General features: G+C 43.1%; 1 protein-coding gene across 1 annotated transcript; it reads left to right on the top strand.

Moving 5' to 3' along the window:
• The first annotated feature begins 200 nt into the window (after positions 1-200).
• On the top strand, positions 201-23,375 carry Hmgcr (3-hydroxy-3-methylglutaryl-CoA reductase). The gene is made up of 20 exons (XM_036207041.1): positions 201-302; positions 5,010-5,197; positions 5,611-5,722; positions 5,971-6,058; positions 6,980-7,064; positions 8,241-8,346; positions 11,245-11,351; positions 11,457-11,573; positions 12,119-12,279; positions 12,384-12,631; positions 12,747-12,922; positions 14,988-15,182; positions 15,688-15,846; positions 15,991-16,148; positions 16,922-17,027; positions 19,030-19,200; positions 19,611-19,751; positions 19,838-19,996; positions 21,149-21,303; positions 21,696-23,375. Exons 2-20 carry the CDS (start codon positions 5,033-5,035, stop codon positions 21,748-21,750), a joined length of 2,664 nt encoding a protein of 887 aa, XP_036062934.1. The 5' UTR covers positions 201-302; positions 5,010-5,032; the 3' UTR covers positions 21,751-23,375.
• The last annotated feature ends 344 nt before the right edge of the window (positions 23,376-23,719 follow it).

Below are 23,719 nucleotides of genomic sequence, written 5' to 3'. Positions count from 1 at the left end.
GGAAGGCGGCGATGCTGGGACTCGGCCGGCTATTGGTTGGCTCGGCCGTGGTGAGAGATGGTGCGGTGCCCGTTCTCCGCCCGGGTGCGAGCCGTGGGCGGTTGTTAAGGCGACCGTCCGTGACGCAGCCCGTCAGGCTGAGCAGCCGCCCGACGATTGGCTAGGCGATCGGACGATCCTTCCTTATTGGCGGCCGGCTGGCGGCCCCCGGAGCGTGCGTCAGCGCAGTTCCTTCCGCCCGAGGCTCCGTTGGCTGGAGACGGCGGCTGGGCCGGCTTGGTGTCCTCCATTGAGATCCGGAGGTGAGCGGGCTGACTCCGGGGACCGGCCCCGGCAGCGGCCGCGGGGCTGGCGGGCGGCGGGTCTCGCGCTCCGCCAGGGCCCGCGAGGCGCCTGTGGACCGAACGGGCCGCGAGGAGACGTCCTGGAGGCCGGGCGGTGTGGCCTGGGCCACCCGTGGGCCGGCTAGGCCCCAGGGCCAGTGCAGCAGCCCGGCGTCCGTGGGTCCAGTCCCGAGGGCGATGTGCCGCTGACCGGGCGGTCACGCTCATCCGGGTAGAACGAGTGTCAGGCGGGAGGGGCGACAGCGGGAGCGGATGTTCATGGAGCCCTAGGAGACAAGTGTTCACGCCCAGGCGTTGCCATGCGGCAGGACCTTTCTTTAAAGTGATGGAGAAAGGCCTGATGTAGGCTGCAGATCGACCCCAAGCCGGGATCCGCGTGGACACGGCAGGTTATGGCCCCTCTTAATGGGCCAGGAGGATGCGAGGTCAGTGCAGGCAAAGCTAGCCCTCCAAAGCCTGTCCGTCTGCCTGTAGGTCTCGGCTTCTCTTAAGGGGCGTAGGCTCGTGGATACTGATGTCCTTACCTTGCACCCCTTTTGGAATTATTTGAATGAGGAAGACGGGACCTTCGAGGTTCCCAAGTTAAACAATAGACTTCTGAGATAGGAAGAGGTTAATGTATTCCATCTGGAGTAATCATATGGAATATTTCCTTGCTTGAGCATGTGCCTTTTTGGACTAGGTCCTGTAAAGCCATAAGAAACGTTTGTTTCTAATGGCTTTACCATTAAGTCTTTATGTACAATTAGAGCATCTCACAAAGTAGGGAATATGCCTTCTTGTTTACTTTGAATTTATTATTATTATTTTTTTTTTAAATTTAGGGCAAAGACTTGGATATACTGTGAGGTTGGACTGCAGTTTGTGGGCTTGCTTTGTTGTAGTGCCTTTCTAGAATTCGATACGTTTGTCAGAAAGCAGACATGGAAATTAGTACGTGAATAGTAGAAAGAAGTCATGCATGAACTATCAGATTAACATGAAAACTTGTGTGGACGTCACAGCTATTTCAAGGAAAAGTGTGAGTCTGTGGGGGAATGTGGCACATATGCACACCCTATTATATACTTGTCTAATTTGTAGACTACGAGCTCTATTCTGGGATTGGTATCTGTGCCGTTAAACCCATATGAAATTGCTGGTATCTGGAATTGGACTATTTTTAACTCACAAAATAGTAGTTCTCAAGAGTTCCACTTAATGGCTTTGGTCAGAGAACTTCAAAATGAGGAGATGGACTTACAAAGGGGTGATGTATAATGAGGTTGGGTGTTGAACCTGTTTTCTAGTGCATGATGGTGGTGATGATCTTGTGTGGTGATTGGTAGGTTAAGAAAGTACAATGTTACATCCGATTGGAATTCAAAGTAACCGCGGTATAGATTAGGGGTCTTACCCTCAAAGGGACAACATGCATATAATTAATTCACTTGAGGTCAGTGTGGATACTATACAATCAAAGATTGGAATGTGTGACACAGGCAGAATGCTGGATGGACTGGAAGAATCAGAGAATCCTTTCTGTAAATGGCAGTGCTGAATGGGTCTAGTCCTAGATAGGATTAGAATTTAAGAATTCCAGTAAATTTAGCCAGGCTATGGTGTTTCACACGTTCCAGTCCAGCCTGGTCTACAGAGTGAGTTCCAGGACAGCCAGAGCTGTTACACAGAGGAACCCTGTCTCGAAAAAAAAGAAAAGAAAAGAAAAAAAGAATTCCGGTAATTTTAAAATTTTAAACCTTTGAAGAGTCTGTGAAATGTTTGCTGTATACTTTATTTGGCTAAGTAGGCGATTGTCTCTTATGTGGCTTGTTTTAGGTAAGTTATTGCATTATTGCAATGCAGCCCAAAAGCTATTCTCTGAGCTTTTATGAACTGCCACACAGCCCCTCTGCTGTCGCTTGTAATGGACTCTGTCCTGCAGATGCTTTGCATGGTCACAGAAGTGGGCGGGTGCTCCTGAGAGGAGGGAGTTTATAATTGTGGTTACTGCTGACACACCTTGGTAACATGCTCAGTTTGTATTTCCAGGTGGGTGGGGTTCTCTGTGTTTGGATTGGTGACAGGATTTTCTGTAATCTCCCCTCCCCCTAATATCAAAAATAGGAATTGACACCTAGCAGGGAAAAGTAGCATTGGCAGTGCTCCAGGAAATCAGATGAATGAAGAATCTGATGTGCCTAATGGAATACAGTTGGAGGTTTGGGGTTACTAATTTGTAATCTATTTGGGGCCTTCCTGATAGCAACTCAGATTTTAATTCAGCAAAATCAACTTTGATGGTGATGAATAATAATAGGGAAGAATATTCAAGCATTTGGTCATGAAGGGTGGAGAATTTGATAAGTCACTTTTTTTTTTTTTTTTTTCCAAGACAGGTTTTCTCTGTGTAGCTTTGCACCTTTCCTGGAACTCACTCTGTAGCCCAAGCTGGCCTCGAACTCACAGAGATTCGCCTGCCTCTCTCTCCTGAGTGCTGGGATTAAAGGCGTGGGCCATCACCGCCCAGCAGATAGGTTGCTTTCTTAAGGACTTAGATATGAAACTAATTTACCTTCTCAGATCTTGAAGCCAATTCTTCAGGCTAGTTTGCAGTATTTTAGTTTTTGATTTTAAGGAGAGACCATATGAGAAAAGCCAGTGGACATGTCTAAAGTTTTCAGATTTTAAATCCAGGCCCTGGATAAAAGTATTTTGTAGTTGTAGGTTTTCAGGTATTTATTGATCAGTGCAAGATGCTAGAAAAGCAAATGGTAAAGTTCATTATGAAGACTGAAAACATGAATAAATCCAGACAAAGCCTGCTACATCTTTATGCCTTACTAATAATCGCTGTCTTTTCAAAATTGAGACCCCCACAGTAAGAAACACACATTCCAGTGGGACTGTCATAAATAATTTCATGATACATGAATTTGTGTAGTACTCATCCATGCTTCCTGTTTTATCCAGAAACTGCTTTGATGTTATTTTCTATTTTTAATTAATTAAAACTGTTCTTATTGACAAAATTGATTTCATGATTGAATTAATGTGTTGTGACCACCTTGAAAATCAGTTATACTGGCATGTCTGGTATGATTGAAACGTAGAGGGGAAAATGGAGCGTTTTAGTTAGAGATAATTGCTAATTGGCTTCATTCCTGAAATGAAGCCAAGCCCCTCTCTTTCTTAACCCCCCCTTACATTATTGCCTTCTTTTACTAAATTTGTGTTTTCTGTCACCAGTAGATAGGTCGATTTCTTTTTTCTCTTTCTTTCTTTTTTTTTTTTTTTGTTTTTTTTCAAGACAGGGTTTCTCTGTGTAGCTTTGCACCTTTCCTGGATCTCACTCTGTAGGCCAGGCTGGCCTCGAACTCACACAGATCCGCCTGCCTCTGCCCCTGGAGTGCTGGGATTAAAGGCGTGCACCCCCCCCCCCCCCAGCAGATAGGTTGCTTTCTTAATGAATATGTTTGAAGTCTTTCTGACAATCAGTGGGCTCAGTTGTTGGTTTTCTTTTGCACTAAATTGTTTGTGTGCACTTGTGTGTGCCATGGTATGAGGGTGAGGTCACGGTACAACCTGCAGTGTGAGGAACAGCGAGGCTTAAGTGTGGCTACATTTGCCCACTGAGTCACCTCACCGACCCTAGTTTTTAAATCTTAATTGTGAGTGATTTTATGGGCAGTAGTCTTCATTGTGTGTGTTAGTTTTTCTGTACGAAATGAAGCTTACAAGTATGTCTGTTGGCTTTAGTGGCCTTGTGAGGTTACTCTTCAAATAGGAATGTCAAAATTATTAATTGGCCAGCAAACATGGAAGAGTGGTAGTCATTAGCTCAGATCGTCTTGCTGTTATTTGGTTGAGAATCCTCTTGTCAGGCAAGGAGTTGTTAGTTGTTTTGTTTTGTTTTGTCCAACAGAGGGCCTTTCCCTGAGCTGTGTCTTCCCCCTTGTGGGTCTTTCTGCATGATAAGGACACACATTTTAGCTAGCCATCTACTTCTACTGACTCTCCAGTCTTGGCTAGCTGTAAGTTTAGGAGCCTTCCACATCTAACACATTTAAATTGGTCTTCTAGCCCTGTAGTTTGTTTGCTGGGAGAAAAGCAGCCATCGTAGCAAACTGCAGACCTCCTTTTTACTAACTGAAGCGTCTGTCAGAAAAGGCTTCTAGAGACAGGCACCTTAGGGAAGTTGGTCAGACGTCGTGCCAGGGCTGTCCTGCCTGCTTTATGTTTATAGAATGAAATAGTGGTATAGGGTCGTACTTAGAAATCCCCATGATTTATGGCAAGAGATCAGTAAGCAGCTTCTTAATGCTACCTTTGTTTAAGCGTGTGGACGGTGAAGAGGGTGTTTATGGGTTTTCTATTTGAGTAACTAGAAAATATGAATAGTTGCTTCTCTCGCGTTTGCTTTTGCTTTATTTCCCTTGACTCACATAATTACTTACTTTTAAAGAAGCAATTGCATATAAGTTGGTTGCCAGTGGGTAATAAAAGATTTAAGTGTTTGAAGAAGTAACAGGAGTCGTTTTAATAGAATATTACAATTACTTCCCGGAATTATTTGAACACTGAAATAGTTCTATGTGTAAGATACTGCACACAGGGCTTACCGCATCCTTTTGTTTTCCTGAAAGTGAGTTGTATGCTGACTGTTCATCCATGGTGTTCCCTCAGGATCCAAAGACCGTGTAGCTACAATGTTGTCAAGACTTTTCCGTATGCATGGCCTCTTCGTGGCCTCCCATCCCTGGGAAGTTATTGTGGGAACAGTAACACTGACCATCTGTATGATGTCCATGAACATGTTTACTGGCAACAACAAGATCTGTGGTTGGAATTATGAGTGCCCCAAATTTGAAGAGGTTAGTGAGATTACTTTGATTTTGACTAAAGTAAATTACATTACAATTTCTAAAGATGTCTCCTTTTTAGAGAACATATAAGCAAAAAGAGTTCTGAGTAGTTTTCTCTAGTGGGCTTACCTCAGAGTCTCAGCTGATCACAAGGTATGGATTGCATTTAAAATGCTTTAATACTAGTGAGTGTAGTTGACTCTGAGAAATACTCCCTTTGTAAAGACTGTCAGAGAAAAATAATTGTGAAGAATTACAGATTGCTTAAAAATTGCATTCAATTTTCGATTTCCATGTTGGCTATTTTGATTTGGTTGTAATATGCTGGCATTTATATTTGTGATAATATGTAAACCAGTGACCCAGAATAAAAATTCTTGCTTTTGAGTACTTATTTGAAACCTTTCTCTCTCTGCCAATAGGATGTATTGAGCAGTGACATCATCATCCTCACCATAACACGGTGCATTGCCATCCTGTACATTTACTTCCAGTTCCAGAACTTACGACAGCTTGGGTCGAAATATATTTTGGGTAATACTGATTTTCTTCTTTGCATGCTGTCAGACTTTTGATTTACTGTGAAAATTTCTAAGTGCCTGATGCTGATAAGAGTGTTGGGTACATTTAGTAGTTTCCAGATTCTTCTTAGTAAATATTCTCAAACTTGAGGTCTCAGTAATAAAACGGAAAGTGGTATTGTTCCTGTCAGAGCGTTGTATGAGACTGCATGTTAGCATTTGTGTAGTAAGGAGTTCTGAGTGTTGAATTTGCCGTTTTAGGTATCGCTGGCCTGTTCACAATCTTCTCCAGTTTTGTCTTCAGTACAGTTGTCATTCACTTCCTAGACAAAGAGCTGACAGGCTTGAAGTAAGTATTTAAGGCTCAAGTGTGCATTCTCCAAAATACCCGGTAAGGACCTTCATGCCCTGTGTTAAAGACGAGGTATAAGTTTAAAAGTTTAGAAAATATGGGGAATTTCTCATATGCTCTCGCTGTTAGCCAGTGTTAACTGTTAACATTTGATACATATTCTTTCCCATTGATTGTAGACATTTTTTGAGTGTCATATTATATATGCTGTCTTTAGGCTTCTTTGCCTGATACAGATCATCCGCATCTTTTCATGTCCTTAATGTTAAATTATTAGTGATGCCTATATAGTATTCTTCTATGTGAAGTTTGTTAATCTAACATTGGATTAAGTTGATTTTCTTCATAAATATCACAGTGCTTAACATCTTTATAGACAATTTTTTGTTCCTGTTCACTATTATCTTCTAGGGGTTTGCTTATTTGAAAGCTGTTTTTTACTTCTTGCTTTGGAGAGGTGGTATAGCTTTTTCAGTACTATTATTTGTATACATTTTTCTCAATGTTAATTCAAGTATTTTTTAATAAGCCTAGAATAACATTGAAAGGTGTCTCTGTGTGTCCATGTCCATTTTAACGTTGTGAGGTGTTTTAGTTAAGCTGAGCATAATGGCAATGCCTGTAATACTAGCACTTGGGGAAGGAATGGAGAGGATCAGGGGTTCAAGGCCAGTGTCAGCTAATAAGAAGTTAGATGTCAACCTGGGCTGCATGAGCCTTTGTCTCAAAAAGTGAAACAAAATACACTTCAGCAAGCATTTTGAGCATTTCTTAGTCTTGAGGCTTGCAATGAATCCTTGCAGAAAAGTATGGCACTACATGGCCGTGCAAGTGTGGTATGGAAGGGTTATTGTAAAGAACTTTGTAAAACTGTATTTCCCCGTGTTAAATGGAACTTGTCCTGATTTGTTTCCCCAGTGAAGCTTTGCCCTTTTTCCTGCTTTTGATTGACCTGTCTAGAGCGAGCGCACTAGCCAAGTTTGCCCTAAGTTCAAACTCACAGGTGAGTATTAGTTAGAAGCCTGGAGTGTGATAGTGTTCCTCTACTGTTGTTTAGTCTTACAATGAGTTAATGAGATAGATTCCTTCGTTGTTGAAAATGTCCCAGTTCTCTCAAGCTTTTAGACTTGAGTTCTAGGCCTCACTTTGCCATTTTCCCTTTGAAACTTTTCTGAAGTTACAGTGCAGTAGCTTGGATATAGAAACTACCTTGTCAACCCACTAAGGGAATAGAGGCAGTGTTTCTGGTACTTTCCTCATTGCTAAGAAAGGTTTCTTTTGGTTTATAGCCCCAGGGGTATAATTCATTGTGGTGAGAAAGGTATGTTAGCAGGGACTGGAGGCTGAGTGCAGTCTAGGAGGAGAGAGTACACAGGAAGTTGGGCCTGGCTGGGGAAGCAGAAGGCCCACACTCAGTGATCCACTTCCTCCCGTGAGGCTCTGCTATAACATCTGGTGGATTAGAGTCTCATATTAGAGTCTCATATGCTACCACCGCCCGGCTTATATTTTCTTTTTTTGTTTGTTTGTTTTTTCAAGACAGGGTTTCTCTGTAGCTTTGGAGCCTGTCCTGGAACTCGCTCTGTAGACCGGGCTGGCCTCGAACTCACAGAGATCCACCTGTCTCTGCTTATGATCATTTGAACATTTTGATAAGAAAATTATCTAGGTTTTATTGTACTAATGTGACCTCAGAGAAATCTCAACTAAGCTTCTGTCAGTGGGAGCCAGAGTATAAAATGTTAAAGGGTTTAATTAGATAAAATTTAAATGGTGGGAGCCGGGCGGTGGTGGCGCACGCCTTTAATCCCAGCACTCGGGAGGCAGAGCCAGGAGGATCTCTGTGAGTTCGAGGCCAGCCTGGGCTACCAAGTGAGTTCCAGGAAAGGCGCAAAGCTACACAGAGAAACCCTGTCTCGAAAAACAAAACAAAACAAAACAAAATTTAAATGGTGGGATTAACCTACCACCTCAAAGGACTACTCCTTAGCAGACTGTCACCCATGGGAAGTACAGCAGTGTCGTACTAGGTCTTTTTGTATTACTGCCCCATTTTGCCACTTGAACACATCCTATCACATTATTCTTTAAGTAGTAAAATAAGTTTAATGTAGGACATAGCATTTTAAAGGGTTAACTTGTACTTTACAACCATCAATGTGTTTGGTCTGTACTTTAGGATGAAGTAAGGGAAAATATAGCTCGTGGAATGGCAATTCTGGGTCCCACATTCACCCTTGATGCTCTTGTGGAATGTCTTGTAATTGGAGTTGGCACCATGTCAGGTTTGTAAACAATTTCTAATACACTTACAATTAAGTAGGTCAGTCACTAAAGGGGAAAATAGAAGGTCTTGGATTTACGCTGTTTGTTCTTAAATTCTGACTTTTAAAGGCCTTAAACTGTAACTATTATTAGTGTGAGGGTATATGGACCTGTGTGTGATAAAGTGTAGTAGCAGGTTACTGATGTTTTCTGCTTTCACTGTCTTCTCTCTGCGTTCCGCTTGGTGGTGTTTTGGGTTCCACTATTGGTTTGTAACCATGGCAGCATTCTAAAGCTGCTCTGGAAACCCCTTTCTGTTGCCTAGACTAAATCAGTAACTCGGTTCCTTTGTTTTAATTGTCACGTTGGAGGGTGCAAGAGTCTAGGTCTGAATTAGGGTCATCGAATCAGGTGGTTGGGAAGGGTTTAATTAGATCCTAAGATAAATCTTAGCATGTCTGCAGCATCAGCCTCAACATGCTTCTTCATCCTTAATCAAATACTAGAGAATTAAAACTGACATCAAATAGTGCTCCATTACATACAATAAAAATTATGGTCAGGCATGGAAATTTATCAGAATAAATATATCTTGCTATTATGAAGTTTCCTGGAAATTAGACTAGATTTTTTTATGGCTTTCTCATGAAAACCATATGTCCGTGTCCGTCCGTGTCCATCCGTGTCCCCTGGAGCTGGGATTACAGGTGACTGTGAGCTACCTGACCTGGGTGCTGGGAACCAAGCTCAGGTCCTCCACAAGAGCAGCAGTCACCCTTAGCTCTTGAGCAACTAACATTTGGGTAATATCTGGTTGTCTTGTAGTCATTATTAATATATAATGCCTCTTTACACTTCTAATAGTAATAACAGACATTCTGCTGTTCAACAAAGGTTTTTACTCAAGGAAGAAAAGCCATGTACTTTTTAAGTTGTTTTAAAATTCACATGCCTACTGCTGGGGGTATAGCTCAGCGGTTCAATCGATTGCTATCAATCGATCGATAGATATGTTTGTATGCTTTAAATTTACGTTTTGGAAACTAGGGGACGGCTCAGGGCGAAGCACTTGCTCTGCAAGCATGAGGACCTGAGTTGGGGTCTCTGGAGACCAGGACAGCGTACGGCTGCCATCCCAGGGCTCCTGTGGGGTGGGAGGATTTCCAGTTCAAAGTCCAGCTAGCCTGTGGACCTCAAAGAGACTGTCTCTTATAACCCAGACACAAGGACAGCGGATATTGTCCCCTGATCTTGGAGCATGCCCTGTGACACATGTGCTCCCATAATCACACACACTTTAAAAAGTTACCTTCTGAAAGGTTTAATTCTGAGTGTTAATGAAGATACCATCATGTCACCACTACCAAAATAAAATAAAATGTCGATCTGGTGAAAACAGTTAACTGATTTTCTTCAAGCAGAAGAGTGTGCGAGATGTTGAAGATGGAGCAGGAAATTACAGGCCTTGAAAAGGCGGTTATCTGAATCAGATGTGGAAAGCAGTGGGGTTGATGCCCTGTCTGAGGACATTTATGTCTGTGTGGAACTAGGGATGTGGCTTAAGGTCAGGAAGCCACTCCACTGCCACCACCCTTTTTACACAGTGGTGGGGCTTGAACCACGAGCTTGTACATGCTCTGGACACTTCCTACCCCTGAGCTATAACTCTGTCCTGGAAGTAACTCTGCAAAAGTCAGTACAAAAGAAAAGGTTGGGGTGGGTGTGGCTCAGTGGTAGTGTGTACTTTGCACATGGGAGGATCTAATCCTAGCGCACACACAGGCCACAGCTTTTACAGGTCTTGGGACTGTAAGGAAGAATGATGACAACATGAGTGTGGGGGAAAGAAGTTGATGGTTAATTTGTTAATCGTTGGTTAAGTATGCTTTGAGTGTGAAAATATTCCATTCACCTACTGTTTAAAGTGTAGATTGGTTTTATTATTATAATTTGCAGTTTCTCAAATGCCCTTGGTCACGAGAGTAAATCATGTAAAATTAAAAATGTACAGCGTATGCTTTCGCTCAGATGATCTCATATTTAAGAAATAAAATATACTTTGAGTTTTTATATTAGCTTTTCTAACTAGTTTTTTTTATTAGAAAGGGGAATTGTTTCTTAATTTATATTCAATGCAATTTTTTATTTTAATTTGAGTTAAAGAGTAGGAGTTGGTGATCATAATTTCTCTTCTGGCCTCTACAGTTCTGGTACTTTCTATTTGACATTACCAGATCACCTCTGAAACATTTTTGTGGTGAAATGTTTGTTAAAATTTTTAATCTTGATTTTTTTTTTTAAAACATTTTTGCATGATTGTATCATTTTCAGGCAGGTCAATGAAACAAAACTATAAGAACATTAATAGGCACTATAGAGGTTTTATGGAATTCAAACTTAGTGGTATGCAAGGACTATTTATTTACTTAGATACTATGTCAGAAAGCTGTAAGTGCTTATTGATACATACATTCTTAGACAAATTGCCCTGGATACAGAGGTGAGTTGCTTTTGTGACAGTGAGTCTAGGTGAAGCAGTGCAGATTGGAGGGTAGCTGGAGAGTAGCTGGTGGCCCTTTAGCTTCTTGTCTCAGCCTGTGCTAGCATTTTATAAAAGAACTGGAAGCACATTTGTTGTCCAGATATATCAGGCACTTACATTATGTATAGCATTGTAAAGTTGGGGACATGGGAGAAGTCAAGGTCTGTGTCCTTGAGGGACTAAGAGTTTTGTAACTGCTGTTCTTAAAGTCTTAGCATCATTGAGTTGCTAATTTCTAGTAGGTGGCAAAGGACCTAATGTGGTAAAACTTGCCCAGGTTTGTCTACCTGTAGGAAGAGTCTTTGAGAGAGATAAGTGGTGTGTCAGAAACCCACCCTTTACCACCTCTGCGTTTGTTTCCTTGTTCTTTAACCAGGGGTGCGGCAGCTGGAAATCATGTGCTGCTTTGGCTGCATGTCTGTGCTCGCCAACTACTTCGTGTTCATGACCTTTTTCCCAGCTTGTGTGTCCCTGGTCCTAGAGGTGAGAATGGTTTTCCTGGCGCTGGTGTAGAAGAGTATTCTCATAATTCTGTTTCCTCCCCTGAGTCAACGCATACCTCTAATGCAATGCTGACTTACTTTGTAGCTTTCTCGGGAAAGCCGAGAGGGTCGTCCAATTTGGCAGCTCAGCCATTTTGCCCGAGTTTTGGAAGAAGAAGAGAATAAGCCAAACCCTGTAACCCAAAGGGTCAAGATGATTATGGTAATAGCCTTTTTCTTTTCCAGGATCCGTGGTTTCAGTGTTTCTCCTGCTTTGGGTTCTTGGGGACTCTTGTTTGTGTTTTTAGTTCCTGTCTTGTGGATACAGCATTCAGCCCTTTCAGTGATATTCCGAGTCCTCTCTTTTCTCTGAATTTGTTCTTTGGTTCTTTGAAGTTCTGGGACTGGTGTGTTGTTTTGAGACAGGATCGCACTAGATAGCCAAGGCTGGCTTTAGATTTGAAACCACGCCTCAGCCTCCTGAGTGTAGCAATTCCAGGTGTGTGCCACTGTGCCCCTGGGACCTTCTGGTCTTTGTTATTCTCGCTCCTTTACATAGATTTTGCAAGTCCTTCTGTCTTTGAAAGCCTATTCTTTAAAAATGTTTGAACAGAGATGGGAACACTGCTTTTATTAGTCACCTAACAAACTAGGGGCTTTCTTGTCATGATAAGGTGGGGCCAAGGAAGGTAGGAAGGTAGTGTCTGGTTGTGGACTTGGGAGGGATGAGAAAGCAGAGGATGCACAATTGAAAATGTGTTCCTTCAGTCTTTAGGGTTGGTTCTTGTTCACGCTCACAGTCGCTGGATAGCCGATCCTTCCCCCCAGAATAGCACAACAGAACATTCTAAGGTCTCCTTGGGACTGGATGAAGATGTATCCAAGAGAATCGAACCAAGTGTTTCTCTCTGGCAGTTTTATCTCTCCAAGTAAGTTGACTGAATGAAAGCCACAGTACTCTGCACTCTTACAAGGAAGGGTGTGCTGTGATGTTTATATTTCTGAACTGATATGCTAATCTGCTTTCATTCAGGATGATCAGCATGGACATTGAACAAGTGATTACCCTGAGTTTAGCTTTCCTGTTGGCTGTCAAGTACATTTTCTTTGAACAAGCAGAGACAGAATCAACACTCTCATTAAAAAATCCCATTACATCTCCTGTCGTGACACCAAAGAAAGCCCAAGACAACTGTTGCAGACGTGAGCCTCTGCTTGTGAGAAGGAACCAGAAGCTTTCGTCAGTGGAGGAGGAGCTGGGGACAAACCAGGATAGGAAAGGTACTTTCCTGTTCTCTTCATTTCGGTTCTCCTGTCTGAGGATGGACCCTGAAGCTGAATGGTTCATTTGGAAGTGGCTACAGGGTTTTGAGATGTCCTTTTGCCTCCCTCACAGTTGAGGTTATAAAACCCTTAGTGGCGGAAGCGGAGACTGCAAGCAGAGCTACGTTCATGCTTGGAGCCTCTGCAGCCAGCCCTGCGGTGGCACTGGAGACACAGGAGCCTGAAATTGAACTCCCCAGCGAGCCTCGGCCTAATGAAGAATGTCTGCAGATCCTGGAGAGTGCTGAGGTGAGGATGGGGTGTGCACTCCCACTTGGGGGGGTGTTTGTGTTTTTATCTGTTTTCAGTTAAAGGAAGTAAAAACTAGTACTACCAGGGCCCACCGTGTTGAAGTCACTGTGTTCCGTGGCTTATCAACAAGTGGATTTCTCTCCTACAGCCTTTGGGGGAATTTCCTCCATCTGTGAGATGAGCAGCCCAGGCTCAAGAGGCTTTAGTAATAGCCCCAAGATATTTGCCATTGAGGAAACTAACTGTAAAGTTAGAAGCAGGGGCTGAGATTTTCTGGTTCCACAATCAAAACTGTAGTGCATTCCTGTTTCTCATAGAGATGAGGAGCTTTTGTACCTGCATCTGTAGGAACATGGGCTGTGCTTTATAGAGCGAAGCTTTGTTTTGTGATTTTTTTTTTTTTTTTCTCCCCATGCAGCTAGCTTTTCCTCCTGGAGCTTTGAGCACCGTGTTCTGCCTCCATGTTTATATATATCCATTCATACTTGCAGCCACATCTGCTCAGTCTAACTTTGTATAAAGAGTATGTTTTCCCTGTCTGCTTAGCGCTGCCATAGTAAGACCTTCTCTCAAAACTTTTTCATGTTTGGTAAGATACAGTTCCATTCGACCCTCACTTTGTTAAGATATAATTGACAGAGGAAATTGGTTGTATTTCAAATGCATAGCTTCTTTATGAATAATTAACACACTCAAGCTAACATTCATCATCTATTGTCCAGTAGGCCTTGAGAACTTACTCCTCCTGTGTAACTGATCTGACACCAGTATTTGGATAAATCCTGTTCTTTTCTTCCTGGCAGTTGGCAACGTCATGTTTGTGTACTTTTATAAGTCTATTGTACGTTCCACAGGAGATAGCATGGACATTTCTCTTGCAGTGTATTAGACTCTGGGTGTGATGGTTGTACCTGTGTCACGGTGCCTAGGCTGGGGATGTAGCTTGGCATGTGTGTGAGGCCTAGCAGCACCTGAGAACAAAACCTAAACTGTGTGCCCTTGGCCAGACCTCATTGCCGTGCTATGTTAACAGGGTTGTGCATATGGGATTTAGTTCATTCTCATTTGTTTTATTTTTGCTTATTTACTTGTGTACACTGGGTTTTGTTGTTCAGTTTTTGCAAAACCTTAAACTTTGGATGTTATTTTGTTATGTGGGTGGGCAGAGTGAAGGTTGAGTCACACTGAATGTCTTCCTCAGTCTCTTTCCATCATTGTTTTTGGTTTGTTTGTTTTTTGTTTTTGTTTCTGAGACGAAGCTTTACTCTGTATTCCTGGCTGGAACTTGTTATATAGCCCAGGCTGGCCTCAGACTCACAGAAATCCACCTGCCTCTGCTTCCTGAGTGCTGGGATTAAAGGTGTCTGGTACCATAGCTTCTGGCTTCATCTGAATTTGTGAGGCAGGGTCTCTCACTGAACATGGAGCTTGCCATTTTGGATAAACTGGGCACAGCAAGCCCCCAGCATTTGCCTGTCTTCTTCCTTCCCAGTGCTGGTGTAGCAGATGTAACCACTGTGAGTGGTTTTTCTGTGGGTGCTGGGATTGAACTCAGGTCCTCACGCTTGAACAGCAGGCACTTTACCCACCAGGCCGTTTCCCTGGCTCTTGACAGTTCAAACCCAAAGCCTTCTGAGATTCCCTTTTGCTCTTCCTGTACTCTTTAGTGCTCTTGAGAGTTGGCATCCTCAGCTGTTTAAGGGCCACACCACAGCGTGTACACAAAAATGCTACTGTGTGATGTATGTATTGCCTATGTTATTGTAGCAATATGTATTGACTGGCTTTCATCGATCAGTCCATGAGCATGTAAGTTAACAATGTGGGCAGGCCCACAGCAGAGTAGGGGAGTTGGACTGAGGGCAAGGTTTTTGTTCTGGTACTGTTCTTTCCCGAGGAGAATGGAAGAGTCCGGCTGAATATTTATGTTCCCAAGGTTGATGCATCCATTATTGTCATCTAAGCAGCCCCGCACTGTGGGCTTTCAGCTTTGTGTCTTTGGCTTGTGAATTGCAGTTCTTGACTCTCCTGCCGTCTCCCTCCCGCTTTCCCATTTCTTCAGAAAGGTGCAAAGTTCCTCAGTGATGCAGAGATCATCCAGTTGGTCAATGCCAAGCACATCCCAGCCTACAAGTTGGAAACTCTAATGGAGACTCATGAACGTGGGGTATCTATTCGCCGGCAGCTCCTCTCCACCAAGCTTCCAGAGCCTTCTTCTCTGCAGTACCTGCCGTACAGAGATTATAATTACTCCCTGGTATGTTGTTTAATTGATTGAGGAGGGCTTGCTTTGTACTTGACCCACCACTGCTACTTTTTAAGTGTTTTTCATGTTTTCATAGTCATTGCTGGAAGAGTCCAACAGCTTAAAGTTTTTGTTTGTTTGTTTTTCGAGACAGGGTTTCTCTGTGTAGCCCTGGCAGTTTTGGAACAGTCTTTATAGACCACACGGGCCTTGAACTCAGATCTGCCTGCCTCTGCCTCTCGAGTGTGGGATTAAAGGCATGCACCACCCACCCAACCAGTTTAAATATTTTTAAAGAGGAAATTTGGGGTGGGTTCAGCTTAGTGATAGAATGTTTGCCTAACATTGGCGAGGCCCTGGGTTTGATCCTCAGCACCATAACAACTTAAAGAATGCATTAAAAATGTTGTTGCTATATTTTATAGGATTCAGTAAAGAATTATTAGTGATAGGGACGAGATGAGCTGTTGTCCATTACAGCATGAGTTTTCATGTACTGCCCCCCTGTGTTTCTTAGGTGATGGGAGCTTGCTGTGAGAATGTGATCGGGTATATGCCCATCCCTGTTGGAGTGGCAGGGCCCCTGTGCCTGGATGGGAAAGAGTACCAGGTTCCAATGGCGACAACGGAAGGCTGTCTTGTGGCCAGTACCAACAGGGGCTGCAGAGCGATAGGTGTAAGTGGGTTTGTCTGCTTTACAGAGTAAGGCGAGCGGGCAGGGTAAGGAGATCAAGACAGATTTGGGGACAGTCACGGGCTTTGGAAGAGGCTTCTGAAGTGTTTTCTGGATTAATGTTCCTTCCCATGATCCTCTTCTTAGCTTGGTGGTGGTGCCAGCAGCCGGGTCCTTGCAGATGGGATGACCCGAGGCCCAGTGGTGCGACTTCCTCGTGCTTGTGACTCCGCAGAAGTGAAGGCCTGGCTTGAAACCCCGGAAGGCTTCGACGTGGTAAAGGAGGCCTTCGATAGCACCAGCAGGTGTGTGCTGGGCATGAGTGGAGACTACACTGATGGCTAAAGCTAGTCGTTGATCTACTGCCTGCTTCCAATAACTTAGCGCTGCCCTGCATCCATTCATTCAGGAGTAATACTCTTGGTGAAGGAGAATGTTGATTCAGATGAATTACCCCATAGAAATAACTTGGTTTTTAAAGCTTGGTGAGATGGCTCAGCAGGAAAAAGCCGCCCGAGTTCACTCCCTTAGTCCCCCTCACAGGCGGCGGCAGTAAATTGAAAGACAGGAGCTAGGCTCTGCTGCATCTGACCCATTGTGACCGTCCCAGAGAAGGACTTCCTAGGCAGAGTAGGGTTGTTAGTACAGTTACAGGTTACTTTGAGTGAAGACCATTAAAATCACAGAAGCATACCAGTAGACATCAGCTGCTGCACAGGTCAGTGTTTACTCTTATTTGGACTTATCCACCTTCTTCTAGTTAGTCAGTGTCTGAGAATGAGACTCAGCTGATTATCCTTCATTTGCTAAAGAACAATACTCCACACTGAAGTAGATTTAAAATAAAATCTCTTGCCAGGCGATTGTGACACACGCCTTTAATTCCAGTACTCAGGAGACAGAGACAGGCTGATCTCTGAGTTTGAGGCTAGCCTGGTCTACAGAGCAAATTCCAGGACAGTCAGGGCTACACAGAGAAACCTTGTCTTGAAAAACCAAAAAATTAAAAAAAAAGGTAAAAATAAATAAAAAATGAAAATTTTCATCTTGGATTAAAATGCAAACCTTGTGTTTACAGATTTGCACGGCTGCAGAAACTTCATGTGACAATGGCAGGACGCAACCTGTACATCCGTTTCCAGTCCAGGACGGGGGATGCCATGGGGATGAACATGATTTCCAAGGTAAGCAGAGATCCACTGTGTATGAAAGAGTTCAGGATGGGCACATGGGAACTCATTGTGTGGCCCAGGTTGTCCTTGAACTCATGGTGATTCTTAGGCCTTTGCTTTCTTGAGTGCTGGGATTACAGTTGTGTAGTGCCACACCCAGCCATGTTCTTTATTGATACACCATGTCCATATGTTACATACTTAAAGAGTTCATTTATTTCACATGTTTATTAAAAGCTTAATATTGTTTGATATAGCTTGGTTTGGTGGTGTTTCTATTTGCCTTTTTTAAAAATTAATTTTATTTTATTTTTTTGAAGCAGAGTTAGAGTTTATTTAAAAACACAAATAGTTTAAGCACAAGGATTTAGAAAAAGAGGAGCAAGGAAGAAAGTCAACTTCCCTGTGTTTGGGCGTCTCAATCACAGTCAAGTGTCTTCATAGCAGCTATCCATATTGTTTCTGGTGGCTTTGAACTTGAGCCCAATGTGATCATGACTAGTTCCTATGCATTGGACAGGGCACAGCTAAGGTAAAGCCCTAGATCACAGGGTTGCCGGGGAATTAAGACATTTTTTAAGGGTTGAGTCTTGTTTTTGAGATTCCCAGAAAATATCTAGGAAAGGAGTAAGGCCACACTTAAAGGTCATTTTTTTTTTTTTTTAAATTAGTTTTTTTTAAATGTATATGGATGTTTTGCCTGCATGTATGTCTGTACACCACGTGTGTGCCTGGTGTCCACAGAGGCCAGAAGAGGACATCAGATTCCTCTGGAACTGGAGTTTTATACAGTTGTGAGACACCAGAGGGTGTTGGGAATTGGACTTAGGTTCTCAGGAAGAACACCTGCCAACTGTCTGCCTAGCTGCCCTGGTTTAGATCAGACACGGTCTGTGTTGTAAATGTACTCACAGGGGTGGGAGGGATCTGGAATTAACACTTCAGAGCCTTTTTAAGTAATCCCCTCCCCAATCAGGAATAGCACCAAGGGTGTTTAGCTCAGTGCCGAGCAAGAGTGCAGGCTGGTGTGTGGAGCCCCAGATCAGTTCTGAGCATGCCCCAGCCACCCCAAAAGAGCTTTATCCCCAAATCTTGCAACTGACCTTTTCTAGAGACTCTCCCCTTTCCTTTTCTTTTCCTTTCTTCCTTTCTTTCTCTCTCTGTGTATGTGTGTGTGTGGGGGGGGGCAGGGTCGCACTGTAGCTCTGGCTGACTTGGAGCACTTACATGGGCCAGGCTGACCTGCAACTCGTGGTCAGTTTTCCTGTCTCTGACTCTAATTGCTGGGATTACAGGCATGTATCATCATGCTCAGAAATACTTTAAGATATTGAATATATGTGGTTTGCTTGTATAATCCATTCTGTTTCCTGATTTTTATATGGTGTACATTTTTTATTTTGCTGATAACTCTTTACCAGTGACAAATACAAAAAAATTAAATCATCTAGTCAGGTTACAGATTTTGTTTATAAAGATTATTCAGAAAGAGGAAAATCATAAATGTCCAAGCTTTTTAAATTTTCAATGAGGTTTTAAATACTCAACAGCTTGAAAATAGAATTGCTGTGTCATCTCCCAATTCTACTTTTGGAGTTGAAAGCAGTCTCTGGAGATGTTTGTACATTCGTGTTCATAGTAGCGTTAGTCATACTAGCCAATAGGCAGATGTAGCCTCAGTGTTGATTGGGTAATGCATGAATGAGTAAGAGACACTTTAATAGAACATTATTCAAAGTGAAATCACCAGTTACGAAGTGTTACTATAATGGTCCCACTTACCTGAGCATGTTAGAGTCATTAACTCTGTGGACACTAGTAGAGTGTTGTTGGGCTAGCAGGGGCAGGAGTTGGGTCATTGTTTCAACGGGTTGTGGAGCATTAGTTTTCAGATAAAGAGAGTTCTGGATGCAAACTCCATGATAACTTGGATGTACTGAACAACTGTATTTAGAAATAGTTAAGGTGGTCAGAATGTTGAATCTGTCCCACATTTTGTTTCGCTTCTTCCTAGGGCACAGAGAAAGCACTTCTGAAGCTTCAAGAGTTCTTCCCTGAAATGCAGATTCTGGCAGTTAGTGGTAACTACTGCACCGACAAGAAACCTGCCGCTGTAAACTGGATCGAAGGGAGAGGAAAGACAGTTGTATGTGAAGCTGTAATTCCAGCCAAGGTGGTGAGGGAGGTAAGTGATGGATGAGGAGTTAGCCCACTGTAAAGTCTTAGTGTCTTTAGTTGGGTTGGGACCAGGTGTGGTGGCCCACAACTATGATCCCAGCTCCTGGGAGGCAGAGGCAGAGGGATCTCAGCAAGTATGAGGCCAGTGAGGGCTGAGCTAGCTGGGGCTGAAAGAAAGATTTTAAAATAATAAAAAATTAAGAGAATACTAACATCTTTAATAAGATTACATTTGTAGGGTTGTGCTTTCCATTAAAATGGTTTTACTTTTCATGCCCATCTGCATGTAGCATTCTTGGGACAGTTAAATAGGGTCACATCTCCTCCCTTGCTTCCTAGAGGTATAGAGAGGTAGATGTAAGTATGTCTTGCTTGATTCTCCTGGGGGAGTATGTCAATTTGCCCACTGTGGTCTAGGTATTAAAGACAACTACGGAAGCGATGATTGATGTGAACATTAACAAGAATCTGGTGGGTTCTGCCATGGCTGGGAGCATAGGAGGCTATAACGCCCATGCAGCAAACATCGTCACTGCTATCTACATTGCATGTGGCCAGGTGAGCCCACCAGTTTCCACTTTGCTTTCTGCTCTATGGTTGTAAAGGGAAAGAACTGTACTGTATTTTTCCTTGTCCCCTTCCAGGATGCAGCACAGAATGTGGGTAGTTCAAACTGTATTACTTTAATGGAAGCAAGTGGTCCCACAAATGAAGACTTGTATATCAGCTGCACCATGCCATCTATAGAGATCGGAACTGTGGGTGGTGGGACCAACCTTCTACCTCAGCAAGCTTGTCTGCAGGTACACAGCAGTGGTCTTGGGCCTAGCTCAGACTCCCCGTTGTTCTGCTTTCTTTTCTGTTTCTTACTGACTAAAACAAACTTGGGAAAGACAGGGTTTATTTCAACTTAGATATCTAGGTAGAACTTTTTTACTAAGGGGTTAGGGCAGGAACCTTGGAGGCAGTAGAGACCATGGAGACCATGGAGGAACCTGCTTATTGGCTTGTTCCTAGCCTCTCATTCAGCTGTCATACTTTTATGTGGGCTGGGTCCTTCATCAATTAGCAATCAAGAAAATACCCTACAAGCACGCTCACAGGCCAGACTTCTGGAGGCAGTTTATCTCTTGAGGTTCCCTCTTCCAGATATGTCAAGTTGATGACCAAGTTTAACCATCACACCAGGAATACATGTGTCTACCTGATACCACATCACTCGACTCTATTTGCACGGATCTTTTTTGTCCTTGCTTTCTCCCAGTTTAACCTAGTGTGTCCAGATACATATTAGGGGTTCTAAGCGTGTGTGCACGCACACACGCACATGCATGCATGCATATATATGTATATATGGTTTAGGTGTGTGTGTCTAATAAATCATGAGATTAATTAATTAAGCAGGTAAGTGCATGGTGCCAGTTAGTTTTGTGGACATTAAATGCTTTAGCTAGAGTTTTTCTAGTCCTGCCTGGCCCAGGGTCAGGACAAATCTCTCTCACCCACCAGGCCCACAGCTGCTCAGACCCAACCAAGTAAACATACAGAGACTGTATTATTTACAAACTGTATGGCCATGGCAGGCTTCTTGTTCTCTAGTTCTTTTATTTTAAATTAACTCATTTCTATTAATCTATACTTTGCCACATGGCTTGTGTCTTACCGGGACCTTATATCTTCCTTGCATTGGTGGTGGCTGGCAGTGTCTCTCTGCCTCAGCCTTCCACTTACCAGAATTCTTTTCTCTGCTCGTCCTGCCTATACTTCTGCCTGGCTACTGGCCAATCAGTATTTTATTTATTAACCAATCAGAGCAATATTTAACATACAGAAATCCCACAGCACCATGCTATGTCAATCCTAGCTGTCTAGCCTGACATCTGCCTACCACTTGTAGTGGAGTCTAGTGCTCCTCTGATGCCTTGTGGTAATCTTCTGTGTTGGTCTAATCACAGATGCTCGGTGTTCAAGGAGCGTGCAAAGACAATCCTGGAGAACATGCACGGCAGCTTGCCCGAATTGTGTGTGGTACTGTGATGGCTGGGGAGTTGTCCTTGATGGCAGCATTGGCAGCAGGACATCTCGTCAGAAGTCACATGGTTCACAACAGGTAAGACTTCGATTGATTAAGGAATTTTCCCAAATTCAAGTTTTACAGTCCTGGTCTAGGAAATACCACTGAAATGTTTGGACGATTTAAGTACAATCCCTAGGATCCAGATTTAAAACAAACAAACAAACAAACAAGACCAGGTGTAGTGGCATGAGCTTAAAATGGAACCTCTGGGCAGGTAGAGAGGCAGATCCTGTGGGCTCACTGCTCAGCCAGCTTGGCAAGTTCCAGGCCTTGTCTCAAAATAAAGGGTGGGTGTCGCCTGAGGGATAACATCCAGTGTTGTCATTTGGCCTGCACGCACGCACGCACGCACCCACCCACCCTTAACCCCCAATTTTTCATTGCTGACATTTTCTGTATTACTACTTCATCTTTTTCTGACACAGATCAAAGATAAATTTACAAGATCTGCAAGGAACGTGCACCAAGAAGGCAGCCTGAGAAGCCTGACAGTACTGAACTAAACCTGGGCATTGGGTTCTCAAGGACTAACATGAGATCTGTGAATTAAAAATCTCAATGCAGTGTCTTGTGGGAGATGAATGGACATGACCAGTGAGGTGCCTGCCTGGTTTCTGGCTCTTTCAGAGACATCTGAGGTCCTTTCCATGCTGTGTTCTGGAAAGATCTCACGTGGATTTATGCTCTGAGCACCACGGATGTGATCTGCAGCTCGTTTCTGAAAGCCGCCACAAGCTGGAAACGGTGTTTGATGAAATGATGGAGTTCATGGTGATCAGTGTGAGACTGGCCTTCTCCCAGTGGGTTAAAAATGGAGTTTTAAATTATACTGTAGCTGATAGAACTTCTGATTTTATATTTATTTAGTCTGAGTTGTAGAACTTTGCAATCTAAGTTTATTTTTTGTAAACTAATAATTCATTTGGTGCTGGTCTATTGATTTTTGGGGGTAAACAACATTATTCTTCAGAAGGGACCTACTTCTTCATAGGAAGAATTAACTTTTATTCTCAAACTACAGAACAATGTGTGAAATGGTTCTCAATGAAGAAACAGTCGCTGCATTTATCTCTGCAGGTCTTGGTTCAGAGAGGCCTTGTCTAGATTGTTGCCAGCTGGGCTACTATGTGTCTTAGCGTCAGGCTTTAGGAAAGTGCCATGCTTTGCTCTAAGGATAGCAGAGCTCTTGGTGTTACTTAGACAAGGGGACAAACAAGTCGGACCTCTAGAGTGTGGGGACACAGTTTTAAAGAAAACGACCATTTCTCTAAGCCAACTTTCCTTAGGGACATTTTAACTTATTTAGCTGAATTCTAGATTTTGGGGTAAACTATCAAATCTGTATATGTTGTAATAAAGTGTCTTATGCTAGGAGTTTATTGAAAGTGTTTTAAGAAATAAAAGAACTCAACGTTACACTGATAAAAATACTCTACCTTGGGCCAGAGAAGACAATGCTCTTTACCGTTGTCCAGGAAACCCTGGCTTGCTTTGCCAAGCCTAATGAAGGGAAAGTCAGCTTGCAGAGCCAATGACGGAGCCACACAAATGGCCCTGGAGCTGTGTGCCTTGTTCCTGTGGCCAGGAGCTTGGTGACTGAATCATTTATGGGCTCCTTTGATGGACCCATAAAAGCTCTTAGCTTCCTCAGGGGGTCAGCAGAGTTGTTGAATCTTAATTTTTTTTAATGTACCGGTTTTGTATAAATAATAATAAAGAGCTCCTTATTTTGTACTCCAATGCTTCAAGTTCGGTCTTGGGAAGCTGACATCTCATGCAGAAGATGGACTCTGAAAGCATACATTCCAAGAGGACAGCGGCATCATGGGAGCCTCTTAGTGATCATGTGTCAGTATTATTGTGGAAGATCAACTTTGCTGTTGTTTGTGAAGTTTCAAATTGCTCCTCTTGTGACTTTTTAGCCAGTAACATTTTGTTTACCTGAGCTTTTCATGGAAGTGGCAGTGAAAAGTATTGAGTGTTCATGCTGGTGACTGTAACCAATGTCATCTTGCTAAATTCCTGTTTTGTACAATTACTAAATTGTATACATTTTGTTATAGAATACTTTTTCCAGTTGAGTAAATTATGAAAGGAAGTTAACATTGATGAGTGTAAACAGTGGCTTTTTTAAAATTGAGGATTAACCCTGAGGCCAAGGCACAGAAGTTAGCAAATTCTGGCAGAATGATAGCCTGTCCTCTGCTGAAGCCATCCTATCATCTCTGTCCGTGACTCTTTGAAACTTGGTGGCATTAATGCTGGCCAGTGTAATGTGCTTCATTGATCTTCCTTACACTTAGAGGGTCTGATTGATTCAGATCTGTAATCTCAGCCAGACTGGCTTTGGTATCAGTTGGGGAGAGTTGCGAGGAAGGGAGAATAAAGATCAGCTAGCCAGAACACAGTGGCCTTTCAAGTATGTGTTTCAACTAAATGGGGAAGGGTT

Source organism: Onychomys torridus, chromosome 15, assembly GCF_903995425.1.
Source record: "Onychomys torridus chromosome 15, mOncTor1.1, whole genome shotgun sequence".
In the NCBI taxonomy this organism is placed as follows: Eukaryota; Metazoa; Chordata; class Mammalia; order Rodentia; family Cricetidae; genus Onychomys; species Onychomys torridus.
The sequence above is the reverse complement of the archived record's forward strand: the minus strand, read 5'-3'. Positions and strand labels throughout refer to the sequence as shown.